This window comes from Carcharodon carcharias, chromosome 9 (assembly GCF_017639515.1).
Source record: "Carcharodon carcharias isolate sCarCar2 chromosome 9, sCarCar2.pri, whole genome shotgun sequence".
NCBI lineage: Eukaryota > Metazoa > Chordata > Chondrichthyes > Lamniformes > Lamnidae > Carcharodon > Carcharodon carcharias.
Window position 1 is genome coordinate 159,239 of NC_054475.1, and position 26,849 is coordinate 186,087.

The 26,849-nt window shown below is 46.7% G+C and overlaps 1 protein-coding gene across 1 annotated transcript in view; it reads right to left on the bottom strand.

Moving 5' to 3' along the window:
- The window catches only part of LOC121282116 (acidic mammalian chitinase-like), a 53,330-nt gene extending 26,759 nt beyond the window's left edge, over positions 1-26,571 (bottom strand). Inside the window, exons 1-2 of the mRNA XM_041195601.1 lie at positions 26,557-26,571; positions 8,830-8,937 (exon numbers count right to left, since the gene is read on the bottom strand). Coding sequence (XP_041051535.1) covers positions 8,830-8,854 — 25 coding nt within the window. The 5' untranslated portion in view covers positions 8,855-8,937; positions 26,557-26,571. The remainder of the gene's footprint in view (positions 1-8,829; positions 8,938-26,556) is intronic.
- Positions 26,572-26,849: the final 278 nt, after the last annotated feature.

The following is a 26,849-nucleotide window of genomic DNA, read 5'->3' on the forward strand; positions in this document are numbered from 1 at the left end:
ATTATCTCAAATGCTTGTTAATGTCACTATTAGTGCGATCAGGTTTGTTCAGAAGGTGCTGCCAATTGTAGACACCTGGAGCAGAGTTTTCCAATGCTGCCCACGGCAGGTTTCATGGTGTGCGGGAGCAGAGAACCTAGCAGGAGCATAAAAACATGACTTCCCACTTGCGTGAAAACAATTTGCAATTCTACCAATGGTGGGTTAATGGTGGGTTGGTATCCCACTGACTGGGGACATGCACACCATTTGCATTCATTACCGTCTCATGAATGCTCACTAATTATGCCTCGCGCCGGAATTATGCCTTCCAATCTGGCATCACGCCACTGGGAAATCATGCCAGCCTGAATCACATTTGAAAAAGAGTGGTGTGCAGCAGTCAGACTTCACTTTGCTCACGACGTCAAGATGAGTACAACATTCAGAGTCTACCTGTTACAACACCACGCTGCTGGGGGTGTGGTGTTGAACTGCTCCCAGTGGGTGTCTCCATAGTCCTGAGGGACATGACTGTGCAGCAGTACTCAGGCAAGGCTGAAAACTCAAACAGCGACCACCATTTCAACTGGGGGTGGGTCAGGGGAGGGGGGTGTGGATGCAAAGCATAACAGAGGCACAGGGGCAAAGGGGCAAGAAGGCATTGCAAGGTGTTGGGAAGGAGGGGGAACCATGGCACAGAGGGGAGATCAAGGGGTGGGATGCTGGAGCCCAACATGGGAGATTGAAACGCTGACAAACAAGGGGCTGAATGGGATACCACTGGTATGAATGAGGGGGGATGCACACAGACTCAGGGGTTTGTTAGTGTGGCACAAGAGGGATGGATCACACTGAGATTCATGATTTGGGGGAGGGTGGGAAGGGAGAGAGTGTAGTGTTCAGTCCTGAGGGTAATAGGGAACTCATTGAATGTCAAAATCCTTGGCCTGCAGCGAGCAGATTGGAGTCAGAGAGTAAAAACAGACCTGGGGAACACAGTCTGGAGTGAGAGAGTGGAAACAGTCCTGTGGTTTTAATGGGTCATGCTACAGGGCTATGCATGGCTTGGGTGTTGTACTCCCTCTCCAGGGAGGGCAATGGCTGTGTGCTCAATTGGGATGAAGCACAGCTTGGCCTGTGTTTTCACAGTCCATGTCCATTGCCTTGCCTGGCTCTGTGCTGACCTCCAATCAGATGGTCATGATTCTGGGAGGCATCTGCAGCCTCTATCTGGGGAAAACAAAATAAAGGTGGAGGTTGGGAGTGGAGTGTTCTCTTCTGTAGTTGACCGTGCACAAAGCCTCTAGATGGGGAGGAATGAGGTTCACATGGGTCATGGGCATGTCAACAGTGATGGGCTCAAGGGGAAGGGTTGGAATGTTGACCACAACAACTGTCGGATCCAGTATTACTGGAGGAGGCTGGAAAATAACAGGAGGGAGTTCAACCTGCACATCTTGAGTTCCAGATAGATTTTTGGGGCGCAGACAGTCAGAGGGGGAGCACTGAAACTGGTCTCAAAATAATTGTGCAGAACCACTATCTTGCACACACGGACTAAGGGTGCTGTTTAAAATTGAAATATAAGTGCAGAGCAGGGACCTGAGGCAGTCTGGCAGGAGGGCACTGCTGGACTAAGGGGCCCTTTCTGAAGTCCATGTCTTCTAACTTCTTGGGACCACAAGATTAAAATTCAGTCAGAGCTAAGAGAAAGTAGGATGATGTCGTTAAGAAGATAGCCTTTGGAAAGCCTGCCCTTTACCATGTTGTAGCAGGGAAATGTAGGAGTCACAGGCTTAACAGCACAGTCACAGCATTTCAACATTGACAGACAGGAATGTTAAATGTGGGAACATAGGCAACCATCAAGGAGGCTCAGCTGCTGCGTATATGGCATCCCATCAATGAAAGGCTTTCTTGTGCTATGCAGAATTGCTATTGGTAAAGGGCCAAAGGGTATCCAGTCATTAATCATTATTGCAAATCAGTATTTTGCTTTTATGCCAGATCAGAGATTGGAGCAAAAACAGAAAATGCTGGAAAATCTCAACAGGTCTAGCAGCGTCTGTGGAGAGAGAAACAGAGTTAGCGTTTCGAGCGGCTCTGAAGAAGAGTCATACGGACTCGAGATGTTAACTTTGTTTCTCTCTCCACAGATGCTGCCAGACCTGTTGAGTTTTTTCTAGCATTTTCTGTTTTTGTTTCAGATTTCAGCATCCGCGGTATTTTGCTTTTATCTGAGACCAGAGCACTGAGCTTGGTCAGGTCACGCATGTCATTCAAACCTTCTCCAACCTCTGTGGGATTAAGGTGTTAAGCCTCAGGGATGGCATCTTTGTCACCTCGGTGTGTCTTTTAGTGCCTCAGATACAAGGCTGCATCAGTGACAGGGTTAGGAACGCAGAAGCCGCTCAAGACCTTTACAATTACCTGCACTTCAAGATTGTGAGCTTCACTATTTTCAACTGTTATTCATTAATCTATTCAATCGATCATTTCAGAGAGGAGGCCAAAACAATAATGGATCCAGGGCTCAGTGCTGCCTTCCTGAGGGTTCTAATAGAATGGAGGAGAAGAAGGGACAGGCAACACCGAGCATAGATTCAAAAGGAGACCCCAGCTGAGGTCCAGGGTTCAAGGGACCACAGCAACAACATGAGGATCAGGAATGATAGACCCAGGCCATGGAGGTGAGTGGTTAGACCTAGGGTCCACTGAAGAAGATTCTATTATGTGCAGACGAGCGAGAGACAATGCTCAGCATTTCTGCACTTATCCTGAGCGCTGGGGGATCACATCTGCCACATTCTTTGTGAGGAACTAATGCCCCATGGAGTTGGATGCTATCCCCTGCCAGTGGCATTGAAGGTCATCGCCATGCTCAATTTCTTTGCCTGTGGATCATTTCAGGACTCCACATGGGGGCCGTGCAGCAACCCCTAGTCTGCCACACATAGATGCATCAAGGAGGTCAGATTCCCTCTACAGCAAGGCACATTACTATGGGAGGTTTACACTGGATGAAGATAGCCAGGCTGTGAGATTCAATAAGTTTTCAGCCATCTCAGGCTTCCCAAGAGTGCAGGATGCAATCGACTGCACGCATGTGACTTTGAGGGCTCCATGGCAGTAGCCCCTAATGTTTATTAACCCTTAAGGGTTTCATTCCATCAACATTCAACTGATGCATGTTCATCGGAAGCATATGATGCATGTTTGTGCCAGGTACATGGCTCATACAACCTGAGTCACTCCCAGGGGCCTCAAATATTCGAAGCGCCTGAGCATCTTTGGGGATGGCTGCTTGGGGATAAGGGGTACCCCACTGAAAAGGTGGCTAATGATGCCTGTAGGTCAGCCTGAGAGGGCCTTGGAGGAGAGTTATAATGCAGCTCACAGCTCCACACAGTCCCTAATCGAGCAGACATTTGGTATTCTGAAGATGTGCTTCTGATGTTTGGACCACTCAGGTGGGGCACTGCAGTACACTCTAGATAGAGTCTCCAACATCATTGTTGTGTGTTGTGCCCTTCACAACCTGGTGCTGCACAGGGTGATCCCTTGCCAGAGGGAGAAATGGAGGAGGATGAGAGTTCCTCAGAGGATGAAGAGCAGGATGCCCAGGAAACTGAAGAGATTGATGAGGGCCAGCTTCCACAGGATGATGCATTGAGGAAACATGACATGGAAGACGTACCCATAACATATAATTGCCACATGATTCCAGGAGGAGTAAAGTGAAAGCAATGGAGATAGGCACATGTCTCCTGGCCCTCAAAGACATTGCATTGTATTGAAAAGGATGTCCAACCAGTTATATCGAGAGCAAGGTCAGCATTCAGGCTTGCACCTTCCAGCCTCATGATTGACCTGGCCATGATCTCTAAGAAGGATAGTGGTGCATTCTGTATGCTCTTGCTCTGGGAACTAAAAATCGACACAGCAACAAGAACGCGGTGGATACTTTATGCAGTTGTCACCACTTTAATGACGAATTCCAGTGGCTAGTGAGATGAGGACATGGTTGGGGATCTAATCCTCCAGTCAAAATCTTGTCCTTTGGCTCTACCACTGAGGAGACACAACTGCTGCTAATCCATCAAGGCAACTGGTCTGCCCTCACACAATGGTGTGTCGCGGGAAGAAGGGTTACAAGCGCTTTAGTCACACACTTCCAATAAAGCTTTTAACACATCTCCCTGACATCACACAAGGATGCAGAAACTATCTTCAGTGAGGTTGGCATGATATGGATGTTAATCTCTCATAGGGAGACGATCACTCAGTGGGAGGATAGCTAAACCTTGCAATAAGAAGATTCATATGCAAATAATATGTGGCAGTTTGAAACAACTGAGTGGCTTGCCAGGCATTTAAGAGTCAATCACGTTGCTGTGGTTCTGGAGTCACATGTAGGCCAGACCAGGTAAGGACGGCAGATTTCCTTCCCTAAAGGACATTAATGAACCAGATGGGTTTTCACAACGGTCAACAATAGTTTCATGGTCGTCATTAGACTTTTAACTCCAGATTTTTATTGTAATTCAAATTTCACTGTCTGCCATGGTGGCATTCAAATGTGAGCCCCCAGAGCATGACCCTGGGTCTCTGAATTTCTAGTCCAGTGACAATATGACTATGCCACCACCTCCCCCAAAAGTAGAGGCAGAAGCAGTCCATGTCCAAATGCAGCAAGACCTGGGCAATATCCAAACTGGGGCTGACAAGTGGCAAGTAACATTCATTCCACACAAGTGACAGGCAATGACCATGTGCAACAAGAGAGTATCCAACCATCACCCCTTGATATTCAAAGGCATTACCATCGCTGAATCTCCCACTATTAACATCTTGAGGGTTACCAGTGGCCAGAAACTGAACTGGACAAACTACATTGTGGCAAAAAGAGCAGGTCAGAGGCTAGGAATTCTGCAGCAAATAACTCACCTCCTGAATCCCCAAAACCTGTCCACCATCTACAAGGCAGAAGACAGGAATAAGGTGGAACACTGTCCACTTGCCTGGATGAGCGCAGCTTCCACAACACTCCAGAAGCTTGACACCATCCAGGACAAAGCAGCCCACTTGACTGGCACCCCATCCACAAACATTCAATCCCTCCACTACCAGTGCACAGTGGCAGCAGTATGTACCATCTACAAGGTGCACTGCAGGAACTCACCAAGGCTCCTTAGACGGCACCTTCCAAAACCATGACTCCTTCCAACTGGAAGTTCCCCTCCAAGCCACCCACCATCCTGGCTTGTAAATATTTCACCATTCCTTTACTGTTGCTGGGTCAAAATCTTGGAACTCCCTCCCTAACAGCACTGTGGGTGTACTTACACCACATGGACTGCAGCAGTTTAAGAAGGCAGCTCACCACCACCTTCTCCATGGCCAAATAGGGATGGGCAATAAATGCTGGCCTAGCCAGCGAATCCCACATTCCATGAAGGAATAAGAGAAAAAAAGTAATCACAACGCATTCAGTTGACCAAACTACTCCCCTACACATCAAATGTATTCACAAACGTCCAATATTTATTCAGTGGTTGCATGCCTGTGACCCAACAGTGAATTCAACCTTTCCTAATTTTCCTGACTCTACCACCATGCCTGGATGCAGCCCTGACATCCACAGCAGAATGAGGCAGCTTGCTGACTGCTATGTCCTAATGTCTGTGATGATCTTGGTGGACGTCCTCTGGTGGCTGGAGGCCTGGAAGACACCGGCCTGTTAAGGGTCTCCGGCTCAGGGGCAGATGCACCCTCATTGACCTGAGCAGCTGGAGATCATGAGGTCACAGGCAGAGGGGACTCTGAGTAGCGGGACAACTTTGGAGTGTCCAGAGTGGAGGCCCTCCGGTGTCCGGCTGATGCTCATCCTCTCTTTGGGTGCCTGAGGGCTCCTCCCTGACCCCTTGAGGAGAAGGGGCACCTGGAAGGAGGTCAAGGCTCCTCACCCCCTGTTGGCTAGACACTGATGGTGTCCACCAGTGTGGCACCATGGAATCCAGGGCTGAGGACAAATCCAGCAAAACCTGCTGGATCAAGGTCTTCATAGTGGGTGCCAACCTTTCCATGATGACCTTGAGGGGCTCACATCAGGCAGAACACAGGCGGCTTCCTCCATCCTTTGCTCTAGTCAGTTGAGTGACTGCTGAATCTCTGCCTGATGTTCTGCCGCCTGTGGTTATATCTCCACTATTGAGTTGGCTGCCTCTCAAAGAGGCTCATCATCTGACTCAGACTCAGCAAGTGGTTAATTGACAGCGGCCCTCAGAGTGCTGGAGACATGGGATGTCCCTGCCTCCAACTGCTGTGGAGACGTTCAGTCAGGTGTTCTCCAGTGGGTGAGCCCAAGCCTAATCTTCAGCTATAGAAACATAGAAACTAGGAGCAGGAGAAAGTCATTTGGCCCTTCGAGCCTGCTCTACTATTCAACATGATCATGGCTGATCCTTTATTTCCTTCTCAGTGACTTGGCCTCTGCAGCGTTCTATAGTAGAAAATTCCATAGGTTCACCACCTTCTGAGTGAAGCAGTTTCTCTTCATCTAAGTCCTAAATGGTCTACCCCATACCCTGAGACTGTGACTCCTTGTTCTAGACACCCCCCCAGCCAGAGGAAACATCATCCCTGCATCCGGTCGTCCATCCCTGTCAGAATTTTATATGTTTCAATGAGATCCCCTCTCATTCTTCGAAAATCTGGGGAATACAGACCTATTCGGCCCAACCTCTCCTCATACGACAATCTTGCCATCTCAGGAATCGGTCTGGTATGAGACACCAAGGTGTGTCCCTGTGCTGGTGGAGGGTACGGGGGGGGCACAGTGACAGTTCTTCCTCAGTGGCTCCCTCAGGCTCCTTTTCCAAGGTGGTTTGGGGCTTATGTTGTCTCCTACCCCGCTCCCTTGTGTGCCTAGGTCTGCTGGTGCCTACAAGGGAGAGGAGATCACTTTAGTTTATGAGCAGGCAGATTACGAAATTGGATGTCACTCACTCAGATTGTAAAGATGTGACGAACTCATGGAGGGCTCATCCCTCCTAGATTTTACCCTTCCCCACAGGGGCGATCCCTGTCCTCCCCAGCCAGCTCGGCTGCATCCTCCTCAAGTTTGGTGAGGGTGCACGACGTTGGCTGTCCCTCCTCCAATCTGGGATCTTTCCTTTCTGGAATGGGGCATCTTGGACTGCATGAAGAGAAAAGAAAGGAACACGATGGGAAGGAATGGAGCAGAGGTTGGGAAACATGCATGTCCCCTGCGTGTGGAGAGCCCTCCCCAGAAGGAACTGAAGATGGAGCGTGAGCAGAATGATAGATGAGATGCTGGTGATATGGAAGTATCCATAAGATAATCAGTGATGATATGTGTTCCCCACTAATACTGTGTCAGAGCGCTGAAGAGAGTAGCCCTTTGAGTACATGATGCCATGATGAGAGTTTGACATTGGAGGGGGTTGAAGAGTGACTGACCCTGGCGGATCGGATGAGATCATTCATCTTCTTTCTGCACTGGACGGCGTTCCGGGTGCGGTGGCCAGTTGGGCTGACCTACCCTGCTATGTCCTCCCAGGCCGGAGAGGCAAGGCTGGTGTACTTCCTGGAGCTGTCCCTGGGATAAAGCATATCCCTAGCTGCTGTATTCTTCTGATCAAGGTCTGGAGGGCATCGTGACAGAAGCAGATCACAGCCTTCTTCTTCAGGTTGGCAGCCATATCTGAGAGTCTCCTGGAGATAGCTGGTCTTTAGAGATGGAGATGGATGTGTTCAGGTGGGGGTTAAATTTGGCACCTGGACATTTGACCCCATTAGGCAACAGCAGGGCAGACAAATCAGTTCCTGACCTGCCAGCTGATTCAGAGAGATACTCACTTGTGCATAATTAATATGCTTCCAAGCGTGGAATCAGGCTCAAATACCTGCCCATTCAGACCGCAGCACACGAGCCACAAAACACAACTGCTGCCACACTTAGTTTCAAAAGCGGCAAAATCCACCCTTTGTTTTGTGTTTTGCTAGTGTGATCTGGTTGTGTACGCCCACAATCTACAAAGTACAAGCAACTCAAGGAACTTACAGTTGGTTCAATCAGCCAATCCCTGGGATGTACTGTTCAATGTGATTCTGTGATTGGCAACTGAGACCCTAACAACCAAATTAAGCTAATCAGTCACACTCATAACCTGACTCACTCACGCTTGCTCAAAGTGATAGACATTCATCGGCAGGGATCGGATACTTGCAAACAAAAGGAACATGTTCAAACGGCGCATCTTTTTTAATATTTCCTGGGAACTTGGGAAGCCCATAGTTCCCCATTGCTCTCTCCATGGCAACTACTCCATTATTCAGAGTCAACTACCCAACCAATCAGCTTCATTCTCTCCTATGATTAAAACCTTTGTGGTTGTTTGAAATTTGGTATTTTTGCATTTGTCCTGATGAGTGCAAATGAAAAGCTTCAGTAACATGTCTCTGTTTTGTGCAATTTTCAATCTCTCTGATCCCCAGAATCAATATAAGAATCATTTCCTGTGTTTGTGCTGGCATTGAGGAAACCCACCTACTCCCAGCACACACTGGACAATCACAGGGATGATGTCCACACAGACAGTGGTGCCACATTCTGGAAGAGATGTTAAACTGTTCCATCGTCTGCCTGTTACTGTGGATGTAAACAATCCCATGGCACTGTGTGAACAACAGCCACACGAACAGACAGAAGGTGAAAAACAGATGACCTTCTGATGAAAAGAATCTTCTTGTTACGTGGCCATATTTACCACTTTGGTTTAGACCGATGTGAAAATAATGCAACAACAAATGTACAATACTGACCAGGCGAGAGACATGCCTTCCCCATCCTAGTGCTTTGAACCTGTTCTGAAACTGGTTTTCAGTTTGTTGGAGCCTTTGACAGTGCGTGCACAAAACCTAATCAAGGATCTGTAGAAGAAAACATAGAAAAGTAAGTAACTTGTAAAGAAACAGTGGGTGGAATTTAATGGAAGCCACTGGAGTGGGATTCAAGGTCGGTGGGGGGGGGTGGGGTGTGGAATTGTGAAGGACATTAAGAGTCAGAGTCCCGATACCAGGTGGAGAGAGGTGGATCACACAGGCAGCAGGAGAGCAGTGAGGTGGCAATGCCACATTGGAGCAGCGGGAAGGTAATTCAACTGTTGAGAAGCTCATTAACTGTAATTTACATACCTCTGGCTGGAAGTGAAAACAACATTTCCATTTTAAAGCGTGGTGTAGGGGATCCTGTACCTTCAGAAACCCAACTGTTCAATGCTAGCGAGTAACAGACCGGCTGTCAGACTTTGAGTGGGAGTTCACAGAATCACAGAATCACACAGTGCAGAAGAGGCCTTTCGGCCCATCGAGTCTGCACTGACACGTGAGAAACACCTGACCTACCTACCGAACCCCATTTATCAGCACTTGGCCCATAGCCTTGAGTGTTATGACGTGCCAAGTGTTCATCCGGGTACTTTTTAAAGGATGTGAGGTAACCCGCCTCCACCACCCTCCCAGGCAGCGCATTCCAGACCGTCACCACCCTCTGGGTAAAAAAGTTTTTCCTCACATCCCCCCTAAACCTCCTGCCCCTCACCTTGAACTTATGCCTTTCATTGAAGTGCAGCCTTTCATTTGAAACACAGGGATGGTAAGAGTTATTACAGACAAGAGGGTCAAATGTGAGGATCTGAGGGGCAGGGCATTAGAGAAAAAGTTCACGTTGAAGAGCTGAGGGGCAACTGCTGGACATTCCATCCAAGGGCAGCAGCCAGTGTAGGGCGTGAAATCCAAATATGGAAATCGCCCACCCGGTTCTCCTCAGGCCAAGGGTGCTGGAGAAGAGGCTCCGAGGAAGGGTGCGCCAGGCCCAGAGTCACCATAACCAGTACTGGAGGAGCAGCAGGAGGCATCTTGAGTGCTCTTGTTATCTGCTCGATAATGACTCACGACAAACCATGGCTGGTATTGTACCATTCCTCGTATTCACTGCGAGGGTAGCCAGAACGAACACCTCGGCCTGAACATTCTGGTAATGATGAGAACACGGGAGGTTCTCAGGCAATCTTGTGTGTGGTAGGCTGGTCTGACCATTGGGGTCTTTCAGGGACCTGGAATGATGATGGACAAACCTGCCCTGCAAAAAGAGGAGTGGTTACAGGTGAAATCCGAGTTTGATTATTCTTTAATATTTGAGCACTTAGGACTGTGCTGCTCTGGCTGGCTAACAACTGTGGTGGTCTTGACATCTTGCGCTAGCTGGAGAAGAGCAAGGACGACACTGGCATATCTGCTCAGAAGAGAGAAAGGCTGCTTATGGACAAAGTACATCAGTTCAAAGATTTGTTTGGGGCCATACCTCAGTGGTTCAAGGATCATGCCGATGACTGGGAGTCAGACTCCCCTGCTCCATATAATGGAGTGTCCATCATTCAAATCCAAAGGCCTTGGAGCCAAGGCTCATCACCTGACAGGACTGTCATGCTAGCATCTGAATCTAATTTAAAATTTGTTCGATGACCACATACTCGGATAACAGCATTGCCACAGGAAGCACCGCTCTCTTTGATCTCACCCAAGAAGAACAGCTGTATGCATTCTCAGTTTCTGTCTTGACCTTATGGGTGACCTTTGGGCTGTGCATTGCTGAAGTTTTGACTTGTACAGTTTACTAAGGTTTCCCTGTCTGTGGCACTGGAGCATTGGGCAATACTCGAAGGGCACCGACCTATCCTGTGAGGGCAATTTGTACCACAACACTGGCAAGATCACTCTGCTGGGTGATTCAGGAATTGCTTTACTTGACTTAGATGTTCCCTGCCTTTGTATGACTGGATCTGCCGATGGAGAGCTGGTTGCTGCCCCATGAAGTATTCTCTCCCTTTAGGATAGCCCTGTATTATTCACATAGTTAAGCCAGTTAACTCGCTGGATTTCCTCATCAGAAGTAAAATCATCTTTAGCTTGCAGGAGGTCAGAGAGTTAATTTCCTGCAACAGCCACCATGATTCTGTCTCAGATGATCCATATTCACACTCCTCTGACACCCTGTAGAGATCGTTTATGAAGGAGTCGACAGGTTTCACAGGGAGTTGGGCTCTCTTATTAAATTAAAATCCAATATTTTATTGGATTTCAAGTTGCAATAAATGTCGAAGGATTTTAAAACATAGTTGAATTTTGCAGATTATTTATTAATAGCTTGCTGTGCAATGATGTTGTCTGCAATTGGCCCAAATGAGTAAAGAAGTGTATTAACTTGTTCTGCTTCTGATTTTTTATGGAGACCTCCAGCAATTCTGTATCTGAAAGACCTCCTCTTCCAATGACTCTGATTCTGTGACTGGTCTGGGCCATGGGTGAATCCCAGTAGAACTGGGAATGTGGAATTGTAATCTATGCTGAGGAATTTTAAAAGTGTGGGTACAGCACTAAGAGATTAAAGGCTGCCAAATGACATCCCTGTTCTCTGCTGATCAAAGAATCTTTCCATGCTGGCTGGCATTTGACAGGCTTTTCAAATGGCAGCTGCTCATTTCTGCTTGAAGTAGAAGGGTCTGCAATGGCGGCATGGGTTGGGTGGCTGCCAACGTCAGTTAATCAGCGGCGCAGTGTTACAAGTCAGGAGGCTTAGAAAGGTGCTGCGGGCTTTGCTGCTTCAGAAATCGGATGGTTGCAAGGTACCCAAACAAGAGGAAATTATTTTTTTCTCTCCGAGCTCCGGAGGTCATCCAAGTCCTTCTAACCATTGAAAAGGTACATGCACATTCTGACAGTGGCTCCACTCTGTCTAGCTTCAGTCAATTATTATCTTTCCAAATGGCCACACTCTTTTGCCTTGCACGATCACTCTTTTTAACATTTAATCACTCTTGCTTTCCACTCTCTCATACATATTCCCTCTTCTTCTTGTCTCCCGTCTCCTCCCTTCTTGCTCTGCCTCTGTACTGTTTAAAACTTGTTCCATCTCTAACCTTCACTATGCTTCCTCACAGCCCACTTCCTGTAAGGACTCTATTGTATTCTCCCAGTTTCCTCATCTCCATGGCGTATGTTCAGATGATCCAACATTCCATATTAGCATTTCCGATACGTTTTTCCTTTTGCTCAGGGCCCTCAGTTGTGTCCGTTCTATTTCATGCACTTCTGCTCTCACTAGTTTCCCTCCTTCCCAGAATCACAATAGGGCTCCGCTTGTCTACCAAACAGCCTCTGTATTCAAAACATCATTTGACACCATTTCCCCCACCTCCAGTGTAATGTTCCTACGCGGCTGGAGTTGGGGATTGGGGTTAGTGATGGGCTTCTTTCAAACAGTGCTTCTGAATGAATGACTGAAAAGGGGTTTCTCAGGACTAGCTGGCCTGGAATTCAAATAAAAATTACTTCAACCTTGCAGGCTTTGAGCTCTGCTTGCTGAAGCTGGATTTCCAAGGAGGATTCAATGGAATCTTAGGCTTGAAAAACACTATTACATTTTCTTCTTTACTTCCAGGCTCTTCTGTCTCTGGAGCTTTTCCTGGTGAGTTTTCTCAGTGTCTGTAGCTTCAGTTGAGAGTTCTTTTCACTTCATAATCTGTTGAAGGTGCCCTTTTACTTAGTTTTTCTGCATTAATGCAAGGATGAGAGTTATCCAGATAACCCTCTGGTCACCATGAAGAATCCTGCTTTAGATACCAGGAAGTAGGCTTTGTAGTCTTGAGTATATTTACAACAAATATTCATTAATAGCTTATAACAATTTACATATTTACATTAGAAGGAACAGGCATAAAGCTGACTCCATCCTAGGTCTTTATACATCTCTGTCCATCTCTCGGCTGACACTAGCTCTGGGTCATGTGCCTTCTTATATCACTGTGTGGGCAGAACTATACTCAGTGCCACATTAACCTTGTGAGTACCAGACCCTACTACTACACAAGCCATGCATTTGCTTAAATTTGTCAACAAGTTGTTCTCTCATGTTTAAGAAAAATGGAAATTAGACTCCACAAAACATTCAGATCAGCTGCTTTTTACTGGTTTGGTGATTCAGTGGCAAAAACTTGGAGAGCTTCATAGATTAAATGGCTAGGAGCATTTGGTGAGATACAATCGGTTTCTGACCTGATTGCCATAGTAAATGTCTCTATGGTGGAGCCACACGGCCCCATGTTACCTTGTCAATGATTTTTTTTGGCAACCCCAATTGGGAATAATAAAGCTTTAATGTAACATTAGCAGAATCAATCATACTCACAGTATTTAAGCCACAATTAACGGAATCAAGATTGAAATTACAGGGTCCGATTCTCTGGTCTGCAGTGCAACGTGGCAGGTCTTGTTCAAATCTGCTGTCCTTTGTCTCTTCATTTATATCCTTTTCCTTATGGATCTGTTGTGCATGCATTTCCCTGGATCAGCCAACATGAATTAGTTCCAATTTGTCTAGTTTCAACCAACCATTATCTTACACGACCACTGCCTAGAATGAGGTGCAACCTTCCCCACCAACCAAATGTCGAATCATCCAAACAAAGATTGTTAAAGGTTAACGAGATTGAGGCCATCCAAATCTATCCAACCATTGAAAAGGTACACACACATCCTGATCGTGGCTCCGCTCTGTCTCGCTTTAGCCAATCATTAGCTTGTCCCATTGCCATTCTCTTTTGTCTTGTGCCATCATTCATTTTCCATTTCTTCACTCCAGCATTCCACCCTATATACCTACCCTCCTCTCCCATTTTTCTCTGCCTCTGTACTGCTTAACACTGGTTACATCTCTAATCTTGACTATACATCCTCACGCCCCACTTCCTGTAAGGAGTCTGTTGTATTCTTCCAGCTTCCACATCTCCATTGCATAGGTTTGGATGATCCAACCTTCCATGCTAGCACTTCCGCTGTGTCTTTCTTTTTCCTCAGGGTCCTTAACTGTGTCCGTTCTATTTCATACACTTCTCTCACCACTTCCCATCCCTCCCAAAACAACATTGGTGCTCCCCTACAACAAAATCAGAAAATGCTGAAAAAACTCAGCAGGTCTAGTGGCATCTGTGGAGAGAGAAACAGAGTTAATGTTTCAAGTCCGTATGACCCTTCTTCAGAGCATCAATAGTTCTTGTATTCTCTTAATACAAGAGGGTTCTCTCAATAACCCTCTTGTCTATTAAATCAGCCTTAGTATCCAAAAGATAATCTGGCATCATTTCCCCCACGTCCTGCTTGATGTTCTTATCAAAAACATTTTCTCCTCCACTTTCTGCTCAGTCCTAAATCACACCCAACGCCTTCTTGTCAGGAAGATATAATAATATTATCGGAGTGTATTATAAAATAGTGGTATCTATGTCTATATGTGTCTATGTGTTTGTGTGGGAGACTTAATTGAATTAATGGCAGCAGGTCTGAAGGCTTTGATATGCTAAAAGATAAACCATTTTTGAAAAGTGAAGTAGGTAAACATCGGTGCCAAATGAACATTTGCATTTTTAAATAAACCAGGCTAGATTGATTTCAAAGGAGGGAGTGAAAGGTGTCACCTAGTCAGGTGAAGTTCAGAAACAGTGTGTCTATTTTTCCCAAAGATTACTGATAAAATTAGTACTATGAGAGATTTCTGTTATTAGAAAGGTAAAGTCCAAAGACATAGTGAAGAATTGGGAGTTTGCATTCAAAAAAATATAAAGGAGAGAAAAGATAAAAGCAAAATACTGCAGATGCTGGAAATCTAGGACAAAAACAAAAATACCTGGAAAAGCTGAGCAGGCCTGACAGCATCTGCGGAGTGGGATACAGTTGATGTTTCGAGTCCTTATGGCCCTTCATCAGAACTAAGAAATATAGAATTGAGATGAAATATAAGCTGGTAGAAGGGGGTGGGACAGGTAGAGCTCGATAAGGGACCAGTGATAGGTGGAGATCAAGAAGAGACAGCCAAATATGTCATAGACAAAAGGACAAAGGTAAGAAGGCTGCGTATAAGGGTCAGCATTTTAAAATCTAACATGTAGGAAAAGCCTTCAGCATCTACAGCTCAAGCTGCTGTCTATGAGGAACTGAAGTGAAGGAAACTCACTTCGAATTGGATTATTCAGGGTATCATGTACCCTTGCCTGGGTCTTTTAAAATCGATGTGACTTACTGTTGCATTCGCAAAAGTGTAACTGGGAGTTATGTTAATTAGCAGATTTAGAAGTTATTATGGTAGTAATTTGTAGACATCTTATGTGCTGAAAATCATTTATCTTACTCATAAATGTTTAATCTAGTTTTGTAGAAACCTAAAAGACTTGGTTGTCTTATTACAACTGAATTGAAGGCATGCATCTCAAAATTTATACAAATTGCAAAACATGTTGTGACAGTTATTTCAAGTTTCCCTCTGGGATTTGAACAACTCAGCTCTTCAGTTTTGACTATGGGTCGCTTTGTTTGTGAACCAGTTGCACGTTTGTTTGTTGGCTGGCAGAGACCGAGACCAATATGAAATGTAGCACATTGTATTTATTTACACAAACAAGAGAGCACCAACAAGATGTGTGTTTCGACAGCCACACCCTACTCTACACTAACACTTACATGGTAACAGGCGCTACACAGCTATTGGGTCTTGCAGTCACGTGGTCAATCTGCTCAGTCTCTTAAAGGTATATTACAGCTCAGATTAGCACATCAGCATTTACCATTGGCTGTGCCACAACACTCCTCCCTTTCTGAGGCACCTTCGCGGGCAAACACAGGAGATATGACATCTGCCTTTTTACCTCCTCATTTCTCTCTGTCCAAGGCTCCAAACACTCCTTCCAAGCTAAAGTGATTCCCTTGAGCTTTGTTCAATTTAGTACACTGTATTCACTGTTCACAATGTGACCTCCTCTACATGGGGAAGACCAAATGCAGACTGGATAACCACTTTGCCAAATACTGCCATTCAGTTCACATGCATGAGCCCACCTCCCTGCCACTCTGACTTTTCTGGCCTTGGCCTGCTACGGTGTTCCAACCAAGTTCAATGCAAGTTCATAGAACAGAATCTCTTCTATCAGCTGGGCACTTTAGTGGTGCCCAGCATGTTGTGCACAGGACATGTTCATTATGACAGATGCCTCAGCCTGGGGGGTTTCTGGCTTAAGAATAAGCCGTGGGTGGCAAACTCACAGTTAGGGTGGGCTGTAGATGAGTAAAAGATAAGGGAGAGCCATTTGAAGATTTCATGGGGTGGGGATATTGAGGGCTCAAGATATTGAGATGCAGTGCAATGAGCCTCAAGAAGGGGAGGGCTAATCTGCAAATAGAGCAAAGGCACATCATGTACGTCGAACCATTCAGGGGTTACACAGGGATATCCTCCCCAGTCAAAATGGCATAAAGCTTTGGTGGGGAAGGTTTGAGAATTATTGGAGGGAGGGAAATCTGAACATTATGCCCCTACAGGAAGATGGCAGGGATGGCCACAGCCACACAAGAGAAGGTCCAAGATGGTCTGGTGGTGAGACCTTAGCACCATCATCTTGTAACCGTTAGCAATGGCACAGCACAAAATTAACCTGAGGAATAACTCAGCTGGTGAGGGCTCTGAGGGTCATTTGGAGGATCAGTGCACTGTATTGGGGGGCCAATTAAAGGGGCACCTAACTGAATGGTGTATTCACAAATGAAGAGAGATGCACACCTGAGACATGCCAGGAGCCTTTCACTGATAATGCAGGGAATTAAGATAGTGAAATGATGAAGCCATTCATGTGAGGATAATAATGAGTCATGGCATTGACAAAGCTCCTTGCTTTAATCCCTTGTTCCATGTGTGCCAATTGCACTGAACAATAATGAGGTCTAGAGGATTTTGGTGACTGGACAAGCTGCAGATGCATCTTTACAGCAGGAGTTCAGTCTTGGTCCTGGCACGCTCATAGACAAGAAGTCTCAGGTTTTCTGTCAAATAACCTCAGTTCCTCCATGAACGTTAGAGCACATGAGTATCACAATGTGCATACTGTGACAGTGCAGTGATTGAAGATCCCAGCTCCTGGGCAAAGCAATGTCATAGCAGGCAGTCAAGTCAAGGGTAGGGGTTGAGTGTGGGAGTAGGTGCAGCTTGAAACTTCCCTTGAGCTAGCCAGGTTTTCAGTGATGAATAGGTGCTTTCACTGGACCTCAACCAATGAAGCCATGGTCGCACACAAGTAATCTACAGTAATAGGAGCTTTACAGGCTCATGCTGACTATTTTTTCCCCATTGATGCTGCAGAGAGTATAACTTTAGGAAGATGTTGGTTGGATTTGTTGCTGCCTGCATTATTGCATGCAGGCAGGAGAGAAGGCGGAGACCATTGTGATTGCAATGCCAGCCTCGCCAAAGGGAGGATCGAAACCCTTGAGAGCAAAGGGGCAGCAAGATCCCTCCAGACTCAGAGGATGAGGTTCACAGAAACGTGCACAGAACACACACGTCTTAACTGTAGATGAACGAGAGACAGTGTCGCTGATGCCTCCGCTTGTCCAGGGACCTGGTGACACACATTTGTCACGTTCTCCAGGAGTTGGTGCCATGGGGACTGGGAGGTCACCCATTGCCAGTGGCTCTGAATGTCACTGCTATTCTTAACTTGTACACGAGTGGTTCCTTCCATGGCTGCACTGGGGACCTGTGTGGGATCTCTCCAGCTGCCATATACAAATGCATACGTGAGGTGACAGACACCCTATTTGCCAAGGCCCACAATTAATGTGCACTTCGCCAGAGATCAAGAGAGCCAGGACACCAGAGCACTGGGCTTTGCTGAGATTTCTGGATTCTCACAGGTGTAGGCTGCCATCGACAGCACTCATATGGCTATAAAAGCTCTCTGGCTACCGGCACTCAATACATAAACAGGAAAGGATTTCACACACTCAAAGTTCAGCTGGCCGACAAGAAGCAAATCATGCAGATGTGTGCGAGATTCCCAGGAATCTGCCACGATTCTTACATCTTGAGAATATCGCAGAACCCTGACAACCTTGAAGGACAACATAGAAACTAGGGTTGGCTCCTCGGTGACAAAGGGAACCCGCAAATGACCTGGCTGATGACAACCTTGCAGCACCCACAAAATGCTGCTGACAGAAGGTGCAATGATGCTCACACAGCTGCCCGAACATTGATGGAGCAGAGCATTGGCATCTTGAGGATGCGATTGCGATGCTTGGACAGATCTGGCAGAGTACTCCAGTACACTCCCCAGAGGGTCTCATGGATCACCATGGTCTGTGTATGCTGCACAAACTGGCACTGCAAAGAGAGGAGGACTAGCCAGCTGCCGACATGGGGGAGTTGGACATCTCCTCCGAAGTGGAGACAACGAAAGGGATCAGGGTGATTTGAGGAAACCAAGGCTGCAGGGAAAGAAGCCATAGCATGAGCCAGTTAAGGCAGGCATTTACGTGAGGCCTACATAGTAACTGGATTCCATGAGGAGGGTGACGAGTTGCAGTGAGCATCCTTTTAGACAAGTGTCCTCTCCTTTGAGCTCTGCGTAAAGAGACATGGAGATAGTGTGAGCAGGACACATGCCAAGGCAGATGATAAGGATGGCTGCCTTGTGTGGGTGGTGAATGGAGCAGTGCGTGGCATGATCTACACAGGATATGAGCCCAGGTGGAGATGTGACAGTGTTTGGAGAGAATGAGTGGTGGTGTGCCTTGAGCGGGCTGTATGTGAGATCCCTGTGGAATGTCATCCTGCTAATGCCTGAAGGGCGGGTGAGTGTGTGAGTTGAGGGTGATGAGATGGTTGACTTACCCTGCCGGAATGGACGAGATTATTCCTCCTCTTCCTGCATTGGATTGCCGACCTTTTCTGTATTGTGTTGAGCGTTGACTGCCGAAGACACCACTTCCCAAGCCAGAGTGGTAGCATTGGTGGACCTCCTCCAGTCATTACTGGTGTAGAGGATATTCCAGCGGGCCTTGGCTGCATCCAGCAGATGAATTTGGGATTTCGGCGCCATGTCTTCCCTGGGGCGACCCTAGGCTGGAGACGTTGAGAAGGCTGCAAGTGGGTGTGGTTTAAATATGGCACCTGGAGGAAAGAGCTGCTGAGGCCATGGTGGGGTGAACAAATCAGAGGCTGCTCGGCTGTGACCCAACATATTTCCTGTTGCATAACTAATGAGGCCAAAAGCAGCAAATACAGTGGAAAAACTCACTATTGCGCCTCGTAGAAAAGAATGTTTTTTCCACCCGCAAACCACACTTAGAGCTTGGTTGGGAAAATCTCAGCCTTCATGTGGAATCGGTGGGTCTATGTTCTGACTTGGCATATGCTCTTGACATGTCTCACACTTTTTGATGGTGATGTTAAGGCCATTGTTCATGCCAGGCCAATTCCAAGTCTCCTCATCCGATCTAAGCCCATGTGTGAGTGATGAAGTTGTTGAAGAATATCAGGTCACAAATATTCTGGTATTATGACCTGCCTCTCTTTAAAATCGACTCCATGGGGGAGATGCCTAGCTCATCCCCATAAGGCCAAAATGGTCTCACGTGTTAATGGACATGCTGAGTTTAATCAGGTCGCCCTTCGATGATGGTTTTCCAAAGTTTCTGCAGTGTGGAACTTTCACCATTTCTGGCACTTCCAGTGGCACCCAGCTTTGTGATGGGTCAACCCATGAGGGAATCTAGATCAGTCATGTCTCCGGGGACCCTATGATCAGTGGCACTGGTTGCTCCAGTTGCAGCCTCCCTGTCAGACATCTCGGCACCTCCTTCCAGCACTGGAGTCGGCCACCTCACACTGGATGCACCCTGGAATCCCTGAGACCCACATTCTAGGATTCCCCATCGCTCTCTGACTCCGCATCACTCAGGCCACCACCAGTTGCTGCTTCAGGTTCTGCTGTACTGTTAAATGTGCTGCTTGGCCCACATCATCCACCAGACCTTTGGCATCAAGAACTCCCCTCTGGGAACGCTTGTCTGAGGTTACCCTCCAGCTACAGCTTCAATATGATGTGTGTGATTGCTGGTGTCGAGTCATTTCCCTGCTTTGGCTGAAGTACAGTCCTCACAGTTCTGCCAGTATCTGACAATAATCTGTCCAGTAACACAACCTTCTTATCAGTGCAGCTGCCTTCTCCGACATTGGTATCCAGCCTGATCATGAAACCTGGTCAATACTGGATGCTGGATTCTGACGGGCAGGATGCTTTGCTTCACCTCTCCCCCATTGTGTTGAGCCAGCCGACAGAGAATTCCACCCTCCTCCCTGATCCCCCTCCAGCACTTCAGCAATTTCCCTACCCACTGGACTCCTTCATTAGGCAGCATCGAGCCGGTGGATGTTTAGTCTTCCAGTAGAAGTGAAATCTCCCCATGTTTTCATCGACCAGCTGAAGCTGCCTGAGGTCCCTCTGCTGAGATGGTTGACAAAGGTGAAGCTGTGCATGGCTCGACCCCTCTGGATTGGGTTTCGATCTCTCTCAGAAACATATTGGTGATAATTTGATGACTCTCTGCCCAGATTTCACAGAGGATTGGGTTGTGAATGCTGCCATTTGCCTGAGGCATGGACAAGGCATCAGCCACAATCCTCTCTAAACTGGCAAAAGTGGATGGCCTTCCAGCTGAGAGCTTCAGTGTTTCCATTTCCTTGGTCGGGCCTCTATCTTCTCTCATGAAGGCTGAAGAATGGAGTTGTGCTGGACAGGGTGGCCAGCCCAGGGTCGGGATTTTCCGGCCCTGACACTGGCTGGAATTGTCCCAGGCTGGCTGGGAAAATTTGAAGAGCTGCTGACGCTAATGGCTCTCCAAAGTTTCCCCTCCCAGCCACGACATTGTCTGCTGGTGTCTAAACCAGAAAATCCCACCCCTGTGGTGTATGTAATTGTTGAAGGCAATCTCGTTGGCAGTGTCCAATCCTGTTACAATTCCAGCACTTCTTTAGAATATCCCTTGGACGAGCTTGGTCCGAGTCTTACTGTCGAGATAAGACAGCAAGGATTGGATTTGTGCTTGCTGTGCAACAATCTGTCCCCCTGCCTCTTCAGCCTGAGTTCTACATCCCTGTTTTTGGTGACAGTCACCTCCCCAATGGTGCCATCTTTCCTGGTTTGGGGAGTCCAGCCTTCCCCAATGATCTGGATGATGTAATCTCATTAATCAAAGAAGGGCAAATGGGGTTTGCCCATTTTGAGTCTCCTCAACTCCCTCCAGACATCTACATCCTTCACCACCTCAGCCAGGCCATTTTTCAGCTGCATGCCCCTGACCAATTCAAAGGAGGGACCCAGGAGGTTAACGTGGTCGAATAGCTTCACCAACTCCAGGGATACAGAGACCACTCCTTCAGCTTGCTTGTATTCATCAAATGTCTGCTGAAGCTGTGAAAAGCTACAGCTGTCCCCAAAAACCCATGCCAGGATCTCAAAGATCCACTGTAGACTTCTTTGATCATCTGCACCTCTCCCCAATATTTCCTGGTGAGGTTTCCCACACAGACTTTCCATCACAAGCTCTGCCTGCTCCCTCTCATTGGAAGATGCCATGACCAGCTCCGCGTGGTCGATCCAGTCCTCAGCCATCAGGTCGTTGGACATTTCCAGTCTTTCCCAAATCTATCCAACTTCCTACCTGTTGGCAGGTAGAATCTCCATGATGGAATATTCTGTCCTTTCCCTGCTACTTTAAAGGAAGGCACACTGGGATCTGCTATCTGGTCACTGTTTTAACTCTCAGCTTCACCCTCTGAAGCCTGCACCTCTGTCAGAGCTGTAGCTACTTCAACCTCCCTTCCTGACAGAGTCAGTTCCAGTTTTTTCACTATCTGTTTGATCTCGACCAGGTGTTTGTCCATTTTGTCTGTCATAACCTGACACCTGCTGTGGAATCCCACTCCTGACACCAAAATGTACCCTGGGATTTAAGAACACAAACTGCACAAAGGTTATAAAGCAAGGTTTCTTTATGTCAGTGATATCAAAGTGGTATCACCCTCAAGGGAAAGCGGAACCTCAAGATTCAAACTATTAACAGGGAATTTTCATAGCTGATGCTCCAGATCCATGTCCTATTTGGGGTCTCGGCTCCTCAACTGAATGACTCACAGGCTTGTGTAGGCTTGTGTAGGCTTGCTCTGCTGCCCAGCTCCTGGCTGCAGTCGTGTTATCTCACTGTCTCTCTCATGAGGTTTCTCAGGTACAGGGGTGCTGCCTGTCAGTTTGACTAGGTTTCCCAATCCCTTCCTGGTTCCTTAGCTACCCACATGGGCTTCAAACTGCCCTAGGCTCCTACCACACTTGCCATTCACAAACCCTGGATTAGTCCTTGCTGCTTTCTCCCTCACCTCATTGCATCTGGTTCCACCCTTGGGTTTATGAAAGACACTGCTGCTTGAATGGAGGGGCCACAGGGGCCACCAGCTTCCCTGCTATGTGCCCTCCCTCAAAATCACCACAAGCCACCAGAGGCCTCGCTGCCTATTGTAGGCCCTTTGCCCAGGTCATAAGTTTGTAGGTTCAAGTCCTGCCCCAGACACTTAAGCACAAAAACCAGGTTGACAATCCAGGGCAGTACTGAGGGAGTGCTGCACTGTTGGAGATGCTACCTTTCAGATAAGACTTTAAACCAAGGCCCTTTCTGCACTTTCAAATGGATGGAAAAGACCCAATGGCACAATTTTGAAGAGGAGCAGGGAAATAATCCCCATTTTCCTGGCCAAATATTTATCCCTGAATCAACAAATAAAAAAACAGATTATCTGGTTATTATGATCTTGCTGTTTGTGAGACTCTGCTGTGCAGAAATTTGTTGTCCAATTTTCTACATGAAAGCAGTGACCACACTTCAAAAGTACTTCATTGACTGCAAAAGCATTTTGAGATATTCTGCCATATTGACAGGTGCTCCTGAGACCCTACCCTATGCAGCCTGGCTCCGCTCTGATAGGATTCCCTTTGGGAGAACAGGCTACCTGCTTGGCATATATCCCACCAGTAGCCAAATATCCCCTTGTGGGATGTCAACATGCTTCACCTCACTGAGGTTACTGCTCTGTTGAATTACTTCAGCTGAGGAAGCCCCCACTCCTGGCCCTGTACCCTTGTTATCTTTTCTCTTCAAAGGGATAAATTCAGAGCTCATTACTTAATCAGCAACCAGGTAAATCCTGGAAACACAGAGATACTGTTTTGCCTTCAAATCCTTCTATTCATTTGCTTCACCCTACTCTTGAGACTTCCTCCAAGTTGACTTTGTGCTTCCATAGGTCTCCTGTGCACCCGTTTCTGCCTGACACACTTTCTGCTTGCTGCCTGGAACTCCCTCCCGAAAACCCTCACCCTCTGAACGTTACCATTCTTCATTTTACACTTTGATTTCTTCTTTTAAAAGCTTCTCAAAAACTCATATTTTCATCTAAACCTTCAAACGCGCCTCCTCATGTCTTTCTCTAGCTTTCTATACCAAATCTCTGAGTGCTTTGCAGTTGCTATATTCACAGAATGTTACTGTTGTAATATGTTTAAACAAACCAAATAAATTGAAGATGTAACAGATGAACATTGTTTAAAACTACCAGAACATTCCGAAAGAAACATTGCCAAGGTCTTCGACATCAGACAGTTTGGCAAAGATTTAACCAGATGACGATGTCAGTTTCCTGACATTGTTTCTATTTCAGGTATAATAGGGAGCAGAATGACAGTGTGGATGGAAATGGTCTTCACCAGGAGTCCATTGTCTCCAGTGCCCAATCTTCTTTTCTATTGAATTCTCTGGAACAGTTCACCCTCAGTACCTGCAAGGGAGTGAGTTCTGCCCTTTGCCTCTTTGGTTTGATTTAAATTCTGGAAAATATAGAATATTTTCCAATAATGGAAGTCTGCAAATTCAGATTTGCATTTTGCAGTCAAGTGTTGGGTGAGACAAAGTGGGTGCTAGGTGGTGGTGTGCTGAGGAAGTGGGAGAGATGGGCTCTGAGGTTTGAGATCTGGGGCTGGAGTCTGGGGGGTACAGTGAGGGTGAAGGGGGTGTGGGGATCACAGATGAAGTAACATAGGATCTGCCATTGAGGTCAGGATTCAGTTCACTCACACATTCCTGTATTGGTGTGGTCACTGTAATGGTGGTTTTAGGGCATTATTTGGGCCAGCCGCTGTATGTGTACCCTCTCAGCTTTAAACTAGGGCTTTAACTAAATAGTGGGGGCAAGTGATCAAGTGAGTGAAGGTGTGATAAATTAAAGAGAGAGGACAAAGCAAGAGAGCAAGGTCGCAATAAGCAATAATCAGATTGTGTCAGGAAGGGGCAGAGCATAGAGTGTGCCAGTGGATAAGGCTAGAGGTTACAAAAATAATGTTAAAAATGGGTTAAAGATATTCTATCTGACTATACACAGAATTTGCAAGAAAGTACATGAATTGATGGCACAACTAGAAATAAACAGCTTTGATCTAATTGCCAATATGGAGACTTGGTTGCAGGCTGACAAAAGGTGGGAAATGAATTTTGAAGGTGATTCCACATTTTGGAAGGAGGGACAATTAGGGACAAGGAGGTGGGGTAGCGCTGTTAATAAAGAATGAGATTAGTACGTTAGACAGTGGGAACCTTAAATTAGAAGCTCAAGACTTAGAATCAGTTTGGGTGGAGCTACGAAAGAGCAAGTGGCAGCAAAGATTGGTAGGAGTTGTTTATACGCCACCAAATAGTGGAACTCTGGAGGAGGGTGAGATGGATCAACTCAGAGATTAATTTTCAATTGAATACAGAAACCTTTAGCATTAAATGAAAGTGAAGTGGAGATAATGTTCACCTGCCAACAGGAGAATCATCAAGTGAAAGTGATGTTTGAGATGCTAAACTCACTGATCACTTTTGTACATTTGTTAAGACAATTTTTAGTCTCCCAGGATAAGAGATTTTATCACAGAGGGGTACAGCTGTGATTTGTGCTCCATGTGAATTCTTAACTTCTCTTACTCATCTTGCTTAAGCTGATTATGGAAGTTGCTGATATAGAAATTGGAAAATGAACTCCTCCTTTTGACTACGAAATGTTATTCCCTTGTTTCTAAGCTGTGCTTCCACCTTCTGATAGAAATTGCTTGACAGTAACAGTCTGGAGTGATAAGAAATGTATTCACTTTGAAAACAAATGGGGATACAAAAAAAAACCTGCACCTTCTGAAGATCTGAAATCTGAAAAGGGCTGGAAAATCCATGAGCTACAATCCCAGCAGTTGTACTGGGCTCATACTGCTGGAGTTTGCAGAGTCAGTGGGAGAGTATCCAATGAGCACAGGGTAGGCAGGCACTACTATGGGTAAATATCTGGTACCCACTTGCCTTGTGTAGTTGGAAACTGCAACCCATGTCGGCCTTTTGGATTGCCCAGTCAGAAGGTTCCGAATTCAGGTACTGCCCAGAGATTTGAGCACAAAAGCAAGGCTGACAATCTAGTGCAGTACTGAGGGAGTGCTGCACTGTTGGAAGTCCTGTCTTCCAGTTGAATTGTTAAACTGAGACCCTTCCTGGTGGAAGTAAAAGATCATCTGAGCTGTAGTGATGAAGCAATCATACATGACTACATTGAATTCTAGCAACAAAATGACCAACTAGCTCCTTATCAAATTCATCTTCCCTTAGCATGCTTTAATTTTTCATTTTTGATGCAGAATGTTGGTTTGACCCCCCCCCACCCCCACCACAATTGGAATACTTATGAGGATCACTTGAGAAAGGATATAATGCCTTCGGCTTGTTGTAGCACCAATATCTTATTTCAACTTCCTCAGTTGATGTTATAAATGATGATGGATCACATCCTGTGAAACTGAATGTGAAATTTATTGAAATGATTTGGATTTCATTGTCTTGATAAAGATTTTCATTATGTGTCAAACACAGTTGCCTCAAAAAAATACGTAGCAACAACAGGACCCACTGTCAAAGAACGGAATAGTCCCAAACATTCCATTGCTGTAGTGTTTCCATTCCTCCCTCCTCCTCAAACCTAAGAAAAAGAGAGAGAGGAAGAGGCAGTGCCTTCAGGAGTGCACCAGACTTGCGAGGACACTCTTCTGAAAGTGGAATTTAAAGAAAAAGCAGCTGATTTGTGAGTAAATCCTGGGACCAGACTCAGAGGGAGGAGCACCGGAGCGGTGAGTATAAATCTAACTTACCTTGGGGATTGGCAGCTTGTCTCCAGGGAACAGAATCAGAGGGAGGAGCACCGTAGCAGTGAGTATAAATCTAGCTTACCTCGGGGATTGGCAGCTTGTCTCCAGGGAACAGAATCAGAGGGAGGAGCACCGGAGCGGTGAGTATAAATCTAGCTTACCTCGGGGATTGGCAGCCTTGCCTCCAGGGAGCAGACTCAGAGGGAGGAGCACCGGAGCGGTGAGTATAAATCTAGCTTACCTCGGGGATTGGCACCTTGTCTCCAGGGAACAGAATCAGAGGGAGGAGCACCAGAGCGGTGAGTATAAACCTAGCTTACCTCGGGGATTGGCAGCCTTGCCTCCAGGGAGCAGACTCAGAGGGAGGAGCACCGGAGCGGTGAGTATAAATCTAATTTACCTTGGGGATTGGCAGCTTGTCTCCAGGGAACAGAATCAGAGGGAGGAGCACCGGAGCGGTGAGTATAAATCTAGCTTACCTCGGGGATTGGCACCTTGTCTCCTGGGAACAGAATCAGAGGGAGGAGCACCGGAGCGGTGAGTATAAATTTAGCTTACCTCGGGGATTGGCAGTCTTGCCTCCAGGGAGCAGACTCAGAGGGAGGAGCACCGGAGCGGTGAGTATAAATCTAGCTTACCTCGGGGATTGGCAGCTTGTCTCCAGGGAGCAGACTCAGAGGAAGGAGCATACCA